Source organism: Mesitornis unicolor, unplaced genomic scaffold (genome assembly GCF_000695765.1).
Source record: "Mesitornis unicolor isolate BGI_N332 unplaced genomic scaffold, ASM69576v1 scaffold1695, whole genome shotgun sequence".
NCBI lineage: Eukaryota > Metazoa > Chordata > Aves > Mesitornithiformes > Mesitornithidae > Mesitornis > Mesitornis unicolor.
Window position 1 is genome coordinate 6,248 of NW_010187293.1, and position 16,121 is coordinate 22,368.

At 42.2% G+C, this 16,121-nt stretch overlaps 1 protein-coding gene across 1 annotated transcript in view; it reads left to right on the forward strand.

The window, feature by feature from the left end:
* LOC104541329 (methyl-CpG-binding domain protein 5-like) overlaps window positions 1-16,121 on the forward strand; it is a gene marked incomplete at its 5' end in the record, with an annotated part of 17,456 nt that overhangs the window by 349 nt on the left and 986 nt on the right. The window contains 5 exons of the mRNA XM_010185374.1: window positions 1-702; window positions 2,071-2,297; window positions 3,850-5,058; window positions 10,346-10,419; window positions 14,158-14,233. Coding sequence (XP_010183676.1) covers window positions 1-702; window positions 2,071-2,297; window positions 3,850-5,058; window positions 10,346-10,419; window positions 14,158-14,233 — 2,288 coding nt within the window. The remainder of the gene's footprint in view (window positions 703-2,070; window positions 2,298-3,849; window positions 5,059-10,345; window positions 10,420-14,157; window positions 14,234-16,121) is intronic.

Genomic DNA, 16,121 nt, shown 5'->3' on the forward strand with positions numbered 1-16,121 from the left:
GCAAGTCTGAGGTCAACCTCAACCCTTTAGGTTTTCTCAACCCGAATGTAAATGCTGCTTTAGCTTTTCTCTCCAGTGACGTGGACGGGCAGGTATTGCAACCTGTTCATTTTCAGCTTCTAGCGACCCTCCTCCAGAACCAAGCCCAAGCAGCGGCCATGCTCCCCCTACCATCTTTCAATCTGACCATCTCAGATCTGTTGCAGCAGCAAAATAACCCTTTGCCCTCGGTAACCCAGCTGCCAGCCCCACCTGACCATTTGCCGAGCAATCAGGCAGAAAGCACCAGGGTGGAGAGCCTTTTACCCAACCCCCTGGGCAACCCCGTACCCAGCTTTTCGGGCGCTGACACTACTTCTAACCCCCTGCTCCTCCCAGCTGTCACTGGGGCCCCAGCATTAATGGCCTTGAATCCCCAGCTGGTGGGAGGTGTCCTGACCGCTGCATCGGGCAACACCGCTCATCATCCAGAGGTTTCCATAGCCACCTCCTCCCAAGCCACCACTACCACAACCACTACATCAGCAGCAGTGGCAGCACTGTCTGTGTCAGCCCTGGGTGGTGGGACAGCAGTGGTGTCAATGGCAGAAACATTGCTGAACATATCTAATAATGCTGGGAGTGCATCTGGGCCAGCTAAACTCAACAGTAACTCTGTGGTGCCACAGCTACTTAACCCTCTACTGGGGACGGGTCTGCTTGGTAAGTTCAGTTTCTTCACAGATATAAAAGGAAAAAAAAAAAAAGTAAAAATAAAAGGAAGAGGGTTGGGGAGGGGGAATTTCGGATTCTAGTTTCTATTTTTAAAGACTCCACTTTATCATACTTCTTTTTTTTTGTAAGGCTTTTGTATGTTACAGCTTGTTTATTTCTGTTGAGCAAAACACAACTGTTATCGTGAGCAATTACATACATCCTGATTCATTTCAGTAACATTGAAGACCAGTTTTGGAAATTGTTTTATGTTCCGTTCTTAATTCTGATGCCACCTTAGACCTCCTTTATACACCCTAAAACGCTGCAAGCCATCGGACTTGCTTCGTTTCTCGAGTCGCAGAAGCGCAGGCGCATCTCTGGGTGCAGCGCTTCCTTCAAGTGCGTGTGGCATCACAGGGTTAGTGCGAGTGGCTGCGCCAGCCGAAAACGTGCCTTTCTCCACGTGAACCAAGCACGCTCCCCAAAATCTATGAGGTCCCTGCACAGGTTCAGAGAGGGAGGTTGCCCTTCATTCTGTATTTATATTGCCCAGTTTCTCCAATTTTTTTAATCGTAGCTTGGAGTTTAGAAACCCAAGTATCTCACTTGACACCTGCATCCCAAAACAAGTGACTGAAAAGCCCTTAAATACAAGGGTTTTTGTGCTTTGGATGATTTTTTTACCAAGAATATATAATATCATTAGTACTCCTCTGTTGTTTGGCCTGTGTAATCTAATAAATAGACTAGGAGGAGGAATTAAATAGTGGCAAAGAGCTGGTAAGTATTTTAACTTAATACCTCATGCTTACCTACTAAATGGCTATCGGGAAGTCGACCCTGCTTACATTTTCCATGTAAAATGCAACTAACCAATGATTCTGCAAATGGAAATTTTAAGGAAAACATGTGGTTTTAATTTAAATAAACCCCAACCGTGAGAAATGGAGATGTTCTTAAGCTTTATTATTTCATAAAGTCAGGTTTAACAGTGTATTTATTTTACTAGAACTAGAATTTTCTTGTAAAGTGAGATTTTCTGGCAATACAAGATGTTGATAAAGTAGTTTCTACTGTTTGAAGCAGTCGCTTTGGAAATTCAGAGTAGGGATCCAAGCCACCAAATATCCCAGGAGCTCATTTTGCTGTCCCAAAGGCAGCGACAGTCACGTCAGGACCCTGTAGGAAGAGGCCAGGTAGAGCAGTCCTGAAGCAATAAAGGACCGCAGAGTAGGAGACACATGCCTTGAAGACAGCTTTGTGGAAGATTGAAGGGGAAAGGGGTTGTTTTACAGGGTGCAAATGGGAGTCGAGGAAATTCCTCCCGCTGTTGAAATCCCCGCTGATGGGCGTTCCCCTGTGTCTGACTTGCAGGTGACGTGTCGGCTCTGAACACCGCCTTGAACAACCACCAGCTGAGTCACCTGCAGTCGCTGTTAAACAACAACCAGATGTTTCCTCCCAGCCAGCAGCAGCAGCAGCAGCAGCAGCAGCACCTTCTCCAGGGGTACCAGAACGTGCAGGGCTTTCAAGGCCAGCCCCCAATTCCCAGCCCAGCCAACAACCCCAACCCCATGGCGTGTCTGTTCCAGAACTTCCAGGTAGAAAGCAAAGCGAAATCAATATCCAAATAAACGTGCAGCTCTCAGGAGGTGAAATGATACCCTCCACGGTTGGATTTTTTTGCTGAGTGATGTAGACAGTATGATTTATCCAATTGCTTGCCTCTTTCAGTAGTTCTTGGATTTTGCAAATGAGTAACATTTGTTACTGAAATTTTATACCTCCTTCCTTAGGAACTGGGTGTAGTTTCTTTGGAAAGAGTTATATTTTGTATTGGAAACAAAAAACGCTATGTATATTCTGACAATTACTAGACATTTTTAGCAAAACTATTTTCCGTGCCACAGAAATGATCATAAATTCCTGTTTATTTTCCATGCCACAGAATCGATCAGAAAATCCTGTTTAGGCCTCTCTTAACAATTCAGTGGTGAGGATAAATATTGATACCACTTTGCAGTAATTAGAAACTTACTAAATGACTAGAGGTTACCATGTGTAGAGTGGATTGTATGGACTGAAGAGCAGGCATTAAATTGAATATACAATGAAAAAAAACCATGCAAAAATGATTCCTCCCTGCTAGCCCCCTAAATAGACACGTCTTCATAATGCAGGTTGAGCTGTCAAGCTCACATACTGACAGGAAGCAGAGCAACCAAAATAGGTAATAAAATCAGAGTTACAATACGTATTTGTTGTTGTTATTATTATTATTCAGTATTACCGTGGTTGCTGCAGAACCTGGGACGTGAAGAGGGGAGCACGCAGATAGTGCCAGAAATTGCTTTTGCCTTTAAGAAGGAGAAGATTTGTTATTTTCTCAGCGTAGACATTTCAGTGCTATGGCAAAATCGCAGTCCTGTAACTGCTGTCACCTCTCTGGTTTTGTGTGAGTTTTGGTCGCTTTACCTCAGTATTTTTTGCTTCAGATTCTCAGTTCTATGAATAGTCGTGGTAAGTATTTAAAGGAGGCTATGGAAATACTTTGCCCTTGTTTTTTACAGTTTTTTGTTATAGCACTATTATTGAGATCATCGTTGCTGCCTGTGTATGTGACAGGAAATATAAAAAGCACAGTTACTTAAATCTGAAGGTTACGGTTTACTGTGGCAGTGCCTGACAGTACAGCTGCGATGCAAGGGGGTGCAGACACAGCTTATGGGGGCTGAAGTAAAAGAGATCCCATGGGTGAAGCACACAACCAAAAGGGAAAAAACAGAAACATTAGTCCATTCCAAAAGCCCGGTGATGGCCCAAACACTGGGTGAGGAGCATGCAGTAGGAACAGTTGGCAGGGAGGACAGAAGAAAAATCGGAGTCTGAGAAGGATTTGAAGAGTCTGGTTTGATCCATGAGGCAAAGTCGAATATCCTGTGGGTTTGGTTTCCTCTACGTTATTGTTTTTGTTTCCCATCTAGCTTGTTCAGCATTAAACTTCATCACTGATCCGTAACCAAAATGAAATTATCTGCTGTAACAAATACTCACTCTGGGCACCATCCTGATGTTTTTATTAAAATGAAACGGTTTGTCTGTTGAAAATTTTGGGCAAAACAGCAATTGTCATCTTTTGCTCTCCTTGTCCAGGTGAGGATGCAGGAAGATGCTGCTGCCCTAAACAAAAGAATGATCTCTCAGATGGGAATGCCACCGGTTCCCGAGAGCTCCAACGCGATGCTTCCTCCTTTCCAAGAAACATCTTGTGAGTTGCAGCCAAGAACTGAACCACCTCTCGGCCAACAGGCGAAGGAAAACCTCAACGTCGCTGCTCAGGGTGATGCCTCGGTGGACGCCATCTACAAAGCGGTCGTCGATGCTGCGAGCAAAGGCATGCAAGTGGTGATCACCACTGCCGTCAGCAGTACAACGCAAATGAGTCCCATTCCAGCTTTGAGTGCCATGAGTGCCTTCACAGCCTCAATTGGTGACCCGTTAAATCTTTCTAGCGCTGTCAGCGCGGTGATCCATGGAAGAAACGTTGCCGTTTCTGATCACGAAGGTAGGATAAGGAACGCCAGGGGAACGCGAATACTGAAGAATTCGGAGCACGGTAAAAATTCGAGTGAAGGGGATGGGTATGAATATTACAAATCAACAAGTTGTAACACACCCAAAAAACAGTGGGAAGGGGAGCAAAGTCCTGTCGGTGAGATTAATAGGTGGAAATGCGATGAGTTTCTAGAGCACTCTGCCCATATCCATAGCAGCCCTTGTCACGAAAGGCCCAATAACATCTCCGCGCTGCCGCTGTTACAAGGCGAGCAGCATCAGATACTGTTATCACAGCGAAACTGTCAAAGTGATAAAATGTTGGAGGAGAATTTCAGGTATAACAATTACAAAAGAACTACGATGAGTTTTAAGGAAAGACTGGAGAACACTGTGGAAAGATGTGCACACATAAATGGAAACAGGCCTCAGCAGAACAGAGGATTTGGGGAGTTGCTGAACACTTCTAAACAAGACCTGGTTCTGGAAGAGCAATCTCCAAGTTCCTCAAATAGCTTGGAAAGTTCGTTAGTTAAAGACTATATCCATTACAATGGAGATTTTAATGCCAAAAGCATTAATGGGTGTGTGCCTAGCCCTTCGGATGCTAAAAGCATCAGTAGTGAGGATGACCTAAGGAACCCCGATTCCCCCTCTTCAAATGAGCTGATCCATTACAGGCCGAGGACGTTTAACGTTGGCGACTTGGTCTGGGGCCAGATCAAAGGACTGACTTCATGGCCTGGAAAGCTCGTACGAGAAGAAGACGTTCACAATTCATGTCAGCAGAACGCTGAGGAGGGGAAGGTATATTTCCATATATATGCACATATCTATCTCTATGTACCCATGTACGTACGCCTATACAAATGTTTATCAAAACTATCTCGCTCCTTTCTTCATTTTCTTTCTTTGTCTCTTATTTTAGCGGTACAAATTGCTTTTTGTCATAGCTGTAGCTTGCAGAACTCCATTTTTCCCATAGTTACCTAATGAGAAGCTTCAGCCACTGCAGTGAAACATTATATTTTGGTCCGATGATGTTTTGCAAACCAATTTGTGCTCAAAAGAGCTGCTACACAAAAAATGTTAACAAAGAACAGTTTAACTTACATTGTGTTTAGCTGAACTTCTGGTTGTGTCCAAAGAAACTGATACAGAGTTATCTAAAAGTGCTGAAAGCTGCAAAAAGGAAAGCTGATCTAATCAGATTGAGGAGTCTGCAATAAGTAAAAGCTCGCTGATTGACACGTACGCTCTTTAAGAGGAAATGCATCTGCATTTTCACCTTGAAAGGACGTTCTGGCCATCTTTTAATAGTGAGGAAAGCATCCAAATCTGCTCTTTCTTACTAAAATCCATCTTTTTTTGTCGACAAATCGTATGCTTCTTGGAGAAGATACAGAAAACACAGTTAGCAAGGAGTTATTGGCTATTTTATAACGATAAATATTTCAAATTCTGGTCTCCACTACTTGCACCACATTGTGTTTTTGTAGTTGTCATAAAACATTTCACATCGTCCATATATAAATATTTTTAAGTGCTGCTTTATAAAATGCAAATTTTAAAAATATATAAGCAGAAGGGAAAGATGTAATGAAATAACATTTTACTTCTGGCACCAAGAAATCAAACCCCTTAAAAATGATGTCCTTTCCCCGGTATACCTGGCCAGGACATTGCACGACATGAGAACGGTGATAGTGGGTTGGACCACAGTAGTATTTTCCCCAGAATTTGGCCAACAGCAGCTGTCCAGAGGAGATATCCAGAGGAGAGCGAGCACAAGACCACGTTGAGGAGTGCTCCTGCACCAGCAGCCTCCCACTGCCACCAGTGCACAGCTCGGAATCTTCTTGAGCTGGAACTGGTGGCTCTGGGGGGTAAGACTGCTGGGCTTACTGCAGATCATGAGCTTGATGTCCAGATTTAATTGACCCATACAGTCATTGAGTCATTGAGGTTGGAAGAGACCTCTAAGGTTGTCAAGTCCAACCATCAGCCCAGCCCCACCATGGCCACTAAACCACATCCTGAACAGGTCCAGCAGATCTTGGAGGAATCGGTGCTATAAGACTGAGATGATGTTTGGCCAGAATGGTTTCCAGCCTAGGTCAGGAGAACCTCGGTCTCTTCACAGCTGCCTTCTCCGTTGTCCTCCTTAGCCACAAAGGTTTGAAAGAGCTCACGTCTGAGTACACTGAACAGAAGTGTTTATTTAGATAAATCAACATCCTTTAGGAACAGTATCTGAATGCTGAAGAGCTCGTTACTTGGGAAGGTTAGATCACAGAGTTACCAGTCAGTTTATAAAGTACAGACCACAATCTGGAAAAGACCATAGCATGGCTCGGGTTGGAAGGTTTAAGATGAAACAAAACTGGAAGAATTAGGTGGTGTGAAATAGAATGAATCACAAATACAGTTCGTGCACTGCACATGTGTTCCAAGTATGCATCTATGTGTGAACTTCACAGAATTGTGTATCCATAGCTATGTGACTCCTTGGTATGTTTTAAGAGCTTATTTTTAATAATGTGTAAAGAGGTGACATTTTCTTCATTTGCACCCTTTAGCAATTTTATGTTTACTCCCCAGTTTGTGGATGGAGAATGTGGAGTTGCTTTTGAGCAAACCTGCTGTCTTGAATCTTGTGTCTCTTCTGTACATGATATAAGTGTTATATTATAAGATAATGTTATATTCAGCGGCACAGATTTTATTGCACGTTGAAGCACAAACAGCAGGGAAGCAAACCATGGCAATGGGTACGTGGGTACGTTGCTGCTCATGCAGTGCTGTGGACGCACCAAGAGACTCTTCCAGTTCTTCATCAGGAAGATCCCACATAATGGATCACCTCTCACATCAGAAGACCTTCGGTTTAATAATAATAATTTTAAATTTTAAAAAAAATACATATATTTGCAACAAGAAGTTCAGAGTGAATGACCAAAGGTCAGGAGTTGAGGTTGACAGGTGGGATATGAGGGGATATGGTGAAAAAGTGTGTGTGGCTACAGTAGTGCTGTTCTAGGTGAAAATAGCCAGAAGCTGTGATATGGCAGGGCAACCTCTGCTCAAGTTCAGCCACTCCTACAACAACGTGGTACAGCTGCATTTTTCAGATGTTTGGTCTGAAGAAAAGAAGGGAGAAAACCAAACCAAACCAAAACACACCAACAAGAAATAACCTTGAAAAGCAAATGGTCTTCAGAAATTCAGTGCTTCCGAAAATCCTGCAAGGTTGCGGTTCGTGGTGGGAGTCGTCAAATCAAAACTGTATTTTCTGCAGAGCCTTCTCACAACAACTTTTAAAGCATTTGTATAACCAGATGTGAACCTCCTGTGCTGTAACATTAGTTTTGCTGTGCTGTTGGGATTTCATGGTACTTTGTGTATCCTCTGTTCTTTATATCATACATAATTTGATTTTTTGTTTCCATCTAAAAGACTTTGGGTATTAAATGTAATAATGCTTCTGTTTGAAGAGCAGCTGGGATGGTGTTTCCCTGGCAGGAGAAGGGAGGAATATTGTACTTTTATTTCCTAACGAACTCTTGGTTTTTGGACTATTGGAAAATTAAAGGAGAAGTGCAGCAGAAATTTCCATAAAGGAAAGAAGCAAGTCTGAAGCTACACACATCCTGATACAGAGGATGTGTATTTCACCAAGTAATTCATTTGGTTATTAAGTAATTCATTTGATTATGATCCAAATCAGATCACCTAAAAAGGAACAAGGTTTTGAGAGCAGCAATGTGAAAGTTGAAGGGTTTGCAGGTTGTAGCCTGGTTTTAGTGCATTTTGTAGGGATCCTTGCAGGGCAAGCATCGTTCTCAGTAGCACTTCCCATCAGTTACATGGGGTTTTAAACTGAGCTTTTCTAGATACCGATAGGTGTGATCATCAGTGTCCTGAAGACCCCATTTGTGTGTATTATTCAGTGTTGTAACGGCTTCTTGTAAATGAAGGCGTATGATACTCTAATTCCAGTATATCTGGTGTAGTTACTTCCAGTGCCGTGTTATGGTCGCAGTTTGACAGTGCTAGTGGGTTTCTGCTGTTCCAGCATCACAGAATTCCAGTAATTAGGATATTGATTCCTGGTTGGTAATTAGCACAAGTCCCTTGTTACCCACACATGGTATTAGCTCGCCATAAAAATACTTGCCGTTGAACTTTGTTACGTATTTAATGGCAGGCGTACACGACCCTTGGCAGAGTTTTATTTCTTTTCATTCTGTTCCGTTTGAAAAGACAAGTTTCTTCTCTAGCTGTGTGTCAGAAATGAAGGCTGGAGCTGCAGTTATGTTATATATTGCAGACAGAGTAGCACTGCCTCTGATAATGCAGTTTTCCTGTCGGAAATGTAACGTATAAGCTGCTGGAGCCCGTTCACATGTTCTCTGGGTGTTGTGGGCCTTTTCTTCTCGTGTTTATCCTTAAAAAAACCTCCATGGGTTTTAAACAGAGAATATTTCTTATGTATGCATCTGTATTTGTCCACACGCTGTTTAGGAGAGGAATTATTTAGAGTATTTGCAGTCTCGCATTGAAAGTAAACACAGTTTTAAGGGAAAAGCGCTGCAATCTGTGGCATAACTGAGTCTGTGTCATGAAAATACACGTCAGAACTCCCCAATTTCATTATCAGATGCCTGAGTTCAGGACATGTGACACTTGGTCTATACATGTATTATATTTGGCCTTATATCTAGAGATTTTGGCAACTTGTTCACTCCTTAACTGCACGTTGTCACGTCCCAAATTCAGTTTTCGCTGTGAAAATAAATTATTTAGTAATCGAAAGGCTGGATTTAGAGGGAATTTGCATTTAAATTTATTTTTCGGGTTGTATATAGGCGTGCCTAATAAATTTGTATTTATAGAATTAATTTTCCTCATGTCAGAACACAAGCTGTACTGCTTAATGAAACAAACGCCGTGGAAGGTTCTTGTTAAGTTATGCAAAGATTAAAAAATAAGTCAAGTGAAAAGTAGCAACAGTGACATAGAAAAAGGAATTTAGTCACTCATTTTCTTAAAGTTGATGTATTTAAAGTACTTCTTGTTGTTGTTTTTACAAGCAAGACTGAGCCAGATCAAAATAATATGCAGAGTTAAGTGGGTGATGTTTGGAGAATGCAAATGATAAAGTCATAGAGATGATGTAATTAATGTTGTGTTTGTATGGTTTCTGCCAGTACTAACTGGTACCTACCCAGTGGTGCCAGTGTTCATATGCAGCAGTTTATGTACAGATTGCTTAAAATATTATAATTCTGGGTGATTGCAAGAGAACTTAAGTTTCTGGTTAAATTACTCCCAGGCCCAGCCCAGCAGCCCTGTGGAGCACGTGTTCAAATCCACCCCTGACTCAGCAAATCGCTGAAGTACGTGCTTAAATGGAAAAAAACTCAGAATATATTTCTCAGAACCAATAAATTAAGCCTGAAGTGAATCCTCGTCAAGACTTACAGGTTCATGACGCATAAATAAAGCTCTTCATCCTGCCTGCCCCCGTTTGAAGGCACTGAGAGTCTGAATTTAAGCACGTGCTGTGGCTCTTCTGAACGAGGGCTGACTTTGGCCGTGCCATCAGCAACGGTGTTGAACCGGGGCCTTAAAAGCTTTATGCAGAAATCTGAGGTGATGCGAAACGCGCTTGTGTCGATGGGTCTGTAACTATTGTATTGTGTGTACCAGGCAGCTTGGTGTTTGAATGCACTGCAGGTGGTCTCAGAGGTGTAAAGTACGTTTGTAAATGTGCGTGCACAATATGAGACTTTACCATTGGTCACGGTGACAATATAAAGACAAACCAGGTTTAAAAATTATTCTTTTCCTTCTTAATTTTGTTTTCCTAAGTGTCATGGGCTTGGTTTGTGTTATTTCTATTGCTCGTGGTGTGGACATGCAGACACTACACTATGTCCATATGTGTACGAGGGGGTGTGTAGAGCCGTCCCTTGCTGGGACGCAGCGAGAATTCGGCTGCGTAGCGATGCATGTGTAGCAGCGAAGTAGAAGCGGTGTCTGGCGATTGCAGGTCTGGGTAATGTGGTTTGGTGTTCGTGCCTTCACGCAGGTGGAGCCCGAGAAGCTGAAGACACTAACGGAAGGGCTGGAAGCGTACAACCGAGCCAGGAAGAGGAACAGGAAGTAAGTGAATGCTCATTTCTTTATCCATGAAACGAATAATTGAATTATTTCCTTTCCTAAGACTCTCATTTCAGGGAGCTTAGCACATCGGCCAAAATGAAGAGTGAATTTTCCGAATTCCTGGTGTTGGTTATGATAATGATCCGAGATCTTTGATATCTGCATTTTTATTGCATCTCCTGATATTTGCGGTAGCCTTTGTGAAATGTCAGCCCACTTGTTGGAGCTTTCATGCATAGCATTTCTGATTTACAGCAAAAAAAAGTTATTACAGCAAAACTATTCTGGCCAAATACGCTTTTTTAACAAGATCTGCCCTTCATCTCTTGCCTCTCTGCTGCAGGCAGAGCACAGGTTTATTCCGATAAATTCTGTTTAATTCCCATCGCTGAGCAGCACTTGCGAAATTGTGAAGTCTGGCTGTATTTAACCATAAAATGCAGCTTTTATTTACAAATATATACGGAGAAAAACAGGAAGCATTAGGATGTGAAGCATCAGTGTAGACAAAGAGGAAAATGGTTGACTTCAGGAGAAAAAAAATCTGGACAGCTAGAAAAGGGTAGAAAAGGGGCAGTTGTGCTGTGGTTGGATTTGTTTTACTGCTGCAGTAGAAATATCTGTGAATTTAAAGTCAGCTTGCCATACTCGTCTTTCCACAATAAGCATGGGCTTAAGGGAATTAAATAATTATTTGTCTTCAACTCCTTTTAAGGTGTCAGCTTTTCTCCTTTTTCTGTGTCACACGGCGCTTAAGGGAAATAGTTTTTATGCAATGAGACAGTGTTGGTGGTTGGTTTATCCCAAGATCATCCTCAGAATACCCACAGGAGTTCAGGGGTGTGCGGTGAGAACAGAGAAGGGCTTTGGGCAACTCCTCAGTTATTTGCTGGTGTCGCTGAAGTGAAATTTCAAATTCAGTTTCATAATTTATATCTTTTAGTGTTTCTTCAAGGACCCTTCTTCTTTTTCCTGTGTACAGTTGTGAATTGATCTGAAAGAGTTATTAATCTCCTTATGGACTTCTTTTTATGTGTCTCTGTAGTATCTTGTTACTCAAAAGTCCAGATTTTTTACAACCTTTAGCATTAGATATTATTGCTACTTGTAGAATACTCCTGTTTCTGTTTCCTACCTGTATTGAGTACTCAGTACTTTGTGTTCCTACAGTTCTTGTCTCAGCACAAGTATATTTTCCAATTTTTTTCCTTCACTACACCAACTCAGTCTCCAATAATATATATTGATATTATATATTAAATATAAAATTATTAAAACTAAGTTAAAGATGAAAAATGTCTGCAAAGCTACAAACTGTGTTACAGTAGGGATGTAACAGGATGCAATCCAAGTTGCACCTTAACTCCAGTATTTAATCCTCACCCGTCCGGTCGTGGACTCCAGATCTCCTCTGCTGGAGGCCCAGTCTTCCCTTGGCAAAGCCTCCTCTGATCCGGTCTTTGGTGTAGTCAGGTCAGGAGGTTTCTGGTTTATTCAGGTTCTTGTGACGTTCATGCCCTGCAAAATGGTATCTTATTTGAGTAATAAATTACAGACCCTTGGATCTCCTGTTCCGATTTCCCAGCCGTGCCAATGGAAATCATTTTGGAAATTAATTTGGAACATCCCAGCTTCTCTCCGAGCTTCGTGGTTATGTGCATGGCTCTGTTCACTCGTGTTCTCCTGTCCCACTGCACCCAAAGCATCTTCCAGGGGCCATCACCCACCACCAGTGTCTCCTGTGGTTTCCTGTTGCCCTGTGCCTTATTTCCCACAGCAGCAATGTGCCATTTACATCCCTGCCGTTACCATCTCTGCCATCCATACTAAGCTGTTTCAAAATGAACTTTGAGCAGTGGCTTCTTAGCATTGCACAGCTACGTCTCTGATGTCCCTCCCATTGGATGTGTCCCACGCTCAGAGCTGAGCAGGACTCCAGTAACGCGTCTCTCCCACCACCTTCCCAGCTTCAGCTGCACTCGGTGTGTCCTGACGCAGTCCAAGTCTCTGTCTTCTCCAGGAAACTTGAATCCTTCTCCAAAGCTGTTAGCCATGGGAGGATTTCTAAGAGATCGTGTGCTTTTAATAGGATTTGACAGAAGTTGCGGTGTTTACAGGGTGGTTTGCATCACTGGAGACCTGATGTCGAGTCCTGGGGTTTTTAGCTGCGGTGTTCTGTCTGCAGTGAACGGATGTTTCAGCGGTGGCACTTCTGAAACTTTGATTTGCTCGGGGGCAGATCATCATCTTCACAGTAAAATGAACATAACAGCAGTGTCTTACACTGACAATTCGAATGATGGATTGTGTTTTAAGTACTTTCAAATGGCTGTTTTGACTAACAGCAGCGATTTTGTAGATACTGGGATAAGGGTGGGTTGCTGATAGAGCACGATGTTGATTAAATAAGTTTATATCACAGATAGGTAACTTGATATCTGCAGTCTGCTTCCCGATGACACGCAAGTCACAATGTTAGCAGTTAAGATATCTGCATTATAAATAGTCACATTAACTTTGTGGGAAGTTATGGTGCCATTGAACAATATCCTGTTTGTCGTTTATAATGGAGGTGGAGATGTCAGGCTTTGTATGCGAATATTTATTTCTGTTTATCTTCTGGTTTTCTTTGGTTGATTTAAACTACATCAGGATACATAATTTTGAAGTTGCACAGAACTCCTTTACCACTGTTTTAATGAATTCATTCAACGCTTAAAGTTGGCAACTTTGTATGGGGGTGAGGCCCTATCCTGCCTCTCTGTGGTGTAGTCAGGTCAGTGAGGTTTCTGGTTTATTTAGGTTTTTGTGCAATGCTTGCCCTGGGATAGCTCAGATGACCGTTGCAGGTAGGGAGAATATCTGATTTGAGTAATGAATTACAGGCTCTCGGATCTCCTGTTTCGATTTCCCAGATCGAAATGGTTTTGGCTGAGTTTGGGGAGGGCGTTACTGAGGAGCAGCACTGGTCAGATGGTTCATCTGGGCGATTTCCTTGTCAGGCTTTGCCAATGCTTTTGGTTGCTGTAAATCTTTACATCCCAGGAAAGAGCATCCCAGCTGGGTACTGGCCCTTTAGCGCTTCCTGAAGATACTGTGATGGATAATAAAATCAAAAAGGTCACTATAAATTAGGTGTGCATGGAGCTGCCCAATGGCTTGGGGTAACTTCTGGTTTGGAGGAAGAAAGTCTTCACCCTACGTTTACCACAGCCCCTGGTGTGCTGTTATTCCATGGTAAAACTAACAACATTTCAGAGGGTTAATATGGCTTATTTTCCTCTGGCTGTTTAATGTTAGAAGGGATATATTTAACTTTGAGCTTTGTGCTTTGGGCAAGAGGAAGACTTTGCAGCTCACGCACTGACTTTCCAAGCAGATGGACATGTAGGTATTTAGTTTTTCACAGGGAAAAAAGTGACATTCTGGCCCTTTTGGCTGATTTAAAAGAAAACTGCACACAGTGCTCTGTTACCGTGAAGCACTCCTGCTTTTTATTCAATTTGCAGTTTGTCTTGTGGATATTGTAACTAACCACACAACCCACTGCTGCCTCGAGTTTGTATTTGTAATTATAACAGCACCCTTTGGTTTGTGTAACACTGTGTATAGATCTGAGCTTGGTATTTGTACTTACTCTGTAGAATAAGTCCAGTGAGCTCATGTGTTCATTGTTAAGTTTTGTAAGGTTTTGTCTGTTACTACGAATTACTGATGCCATTCTTTTTTTCTTCCTAGAAGTGGAAAGCTAAATAACCATTTAGAAGCTGCTATACACGAGGCCATGAGCGAACTAGACAAAATGTCTGGGAATGTAAGTCGCTTTTCACGTTAGCAACAATCTCCTTCTTCTGCGTTCCTGCGTGTGTGTCAGTCGAAGTGGGAGTGTTGGTTTGGGTTGCTTTCTAACATAAATTTTGCTTCTATTTTCTGAAATGATGTGGGATTTTCACTATTTCTCCTGCGTGGAAAAACGTTTGCAGATGTCAAATCATTCTGAAAAATGGGAAGACTTATAGAAATGTAGTTGTGTTGCCAGTTATTTCTCACAAAGGTAGGTTTCTGGATGTCCTTTTACACGCGCAGCCCGATCGTATTTGGATCAGTTGCAGTCCTGCTCATATTCCAGGACACAAAACTAGGCTCATTTGTTTTCCAGTTTGAGTAGCAAGATATTGAAACTGCATTTAAAAGCATCATTCTTTTGAATGTAGAATAATCACATTATTATTATTATTATTATTATTACTAGTACTACTACTACTACTACTGCTGCTGCTGCTGCTACTACTACTATTCTTATTATTACTATTCTTCTTCTTACTATTCCCACCATCATTATCATTATCATCATTGTCATTATTATCATTGTTAGACCAGAATCTAATATAAATTTTGATTTCTAGAATGAACTCATTTTAACATTTAAAACGTGGCTGGAATTTCACAGAAGCACACTTAGAAATGCAAAGAAGCGGATCACAGCACATCTAACCCCTCATGTCTTATCATTGGTAGTTATTTAAATTATTAATTAGAAAACATTTGAATACAGAAAAAAAAGTCTTTTCCCTGATACTGAGTGCTCAGATGCTGTTCATGTGCATATTTAGAGGTAGTGGTAAAACCTCAGGGGAGCTTCTGGGGTATAGAAAAGGAAATGTATCCAGGGCTGCAGACGTAGAGCTGGTTTCAGAACCACCAAACAGTGTTAAATAAGTCATTCTGTAGTTTTACTGACTGCCGTAATTACAAAATCAAATAGTTCATTTAAACTTCTGAATTTTACAAAATGAGATTGAGTTGGCATTTCAAAGGATGTGTGTTTTCCTCTGGTCTTGGGAAGGGGAAGGAAAGCAGGATCTGATTTATAAACCAATCGAGCTGTGTTTTTGGCGCACACCTCTGTCTGTGCCACCCCCACGTACACGCTGGGACCGGACCGTTCTGCTGAGACCTTTTTATTCATTTATAAACGCAGCAATATAAAACCCGTGTGCTATATGCATTTAACGGTGTGATATACGGTTAACCATATGTGATATAAGCTGGCTCGAGATACTGCTGTAATTGGATTTGCTGATCGGGTTGTTCTGTGCTGCAGAAAAGAGAACAGCCCAGCCTGCGTGCCGTTGATTTATATTTTAATTATCTGGTCACCAAATTTGCAATCAGGGTTCATTTCCACACAGATTATGATTCCTAGAAACAGCCATAGGGAATCAGCGCTCCCCTTTTTAGTGACTTGCATTTGTTTCAGCTGCTGCCGTCCAGACATCGGTTGCATTTTAAATAACAAGCACGTGCAAACAAAATAATCTGCTTAAAGCATTAGTGGAAAGAGATGATAAATAGGTAGTAAATGTTGGCGGCCTGAAGGAATTTGGGAAAGACCCAAGGAAATCCTCCCTCCGCTGCCGCTGTCGCTGCCGGAGGGTTTGCTCCTGTATCTTGTGCTGTTTGGAGCAGCATTCGGCTGCCGCCGACAGATGGTGGTGGCATTCCACAGCGGGCACCAGCGCCGTCCGCGCCGCGTCGTCCCCATCACCTCTTACTGAGCAGTCCCCAGTGAAAAACTGTTTCACGCTCAAATTAATCCAGCATTTAGCTCAAAATTGAGTATTTCCTTTTAATAATTAGACGAAGATGAAGCTTGTTCCTCAGTAATGCTACTGCAGAGCTGTGTTTGCCTTCTCTTTCCC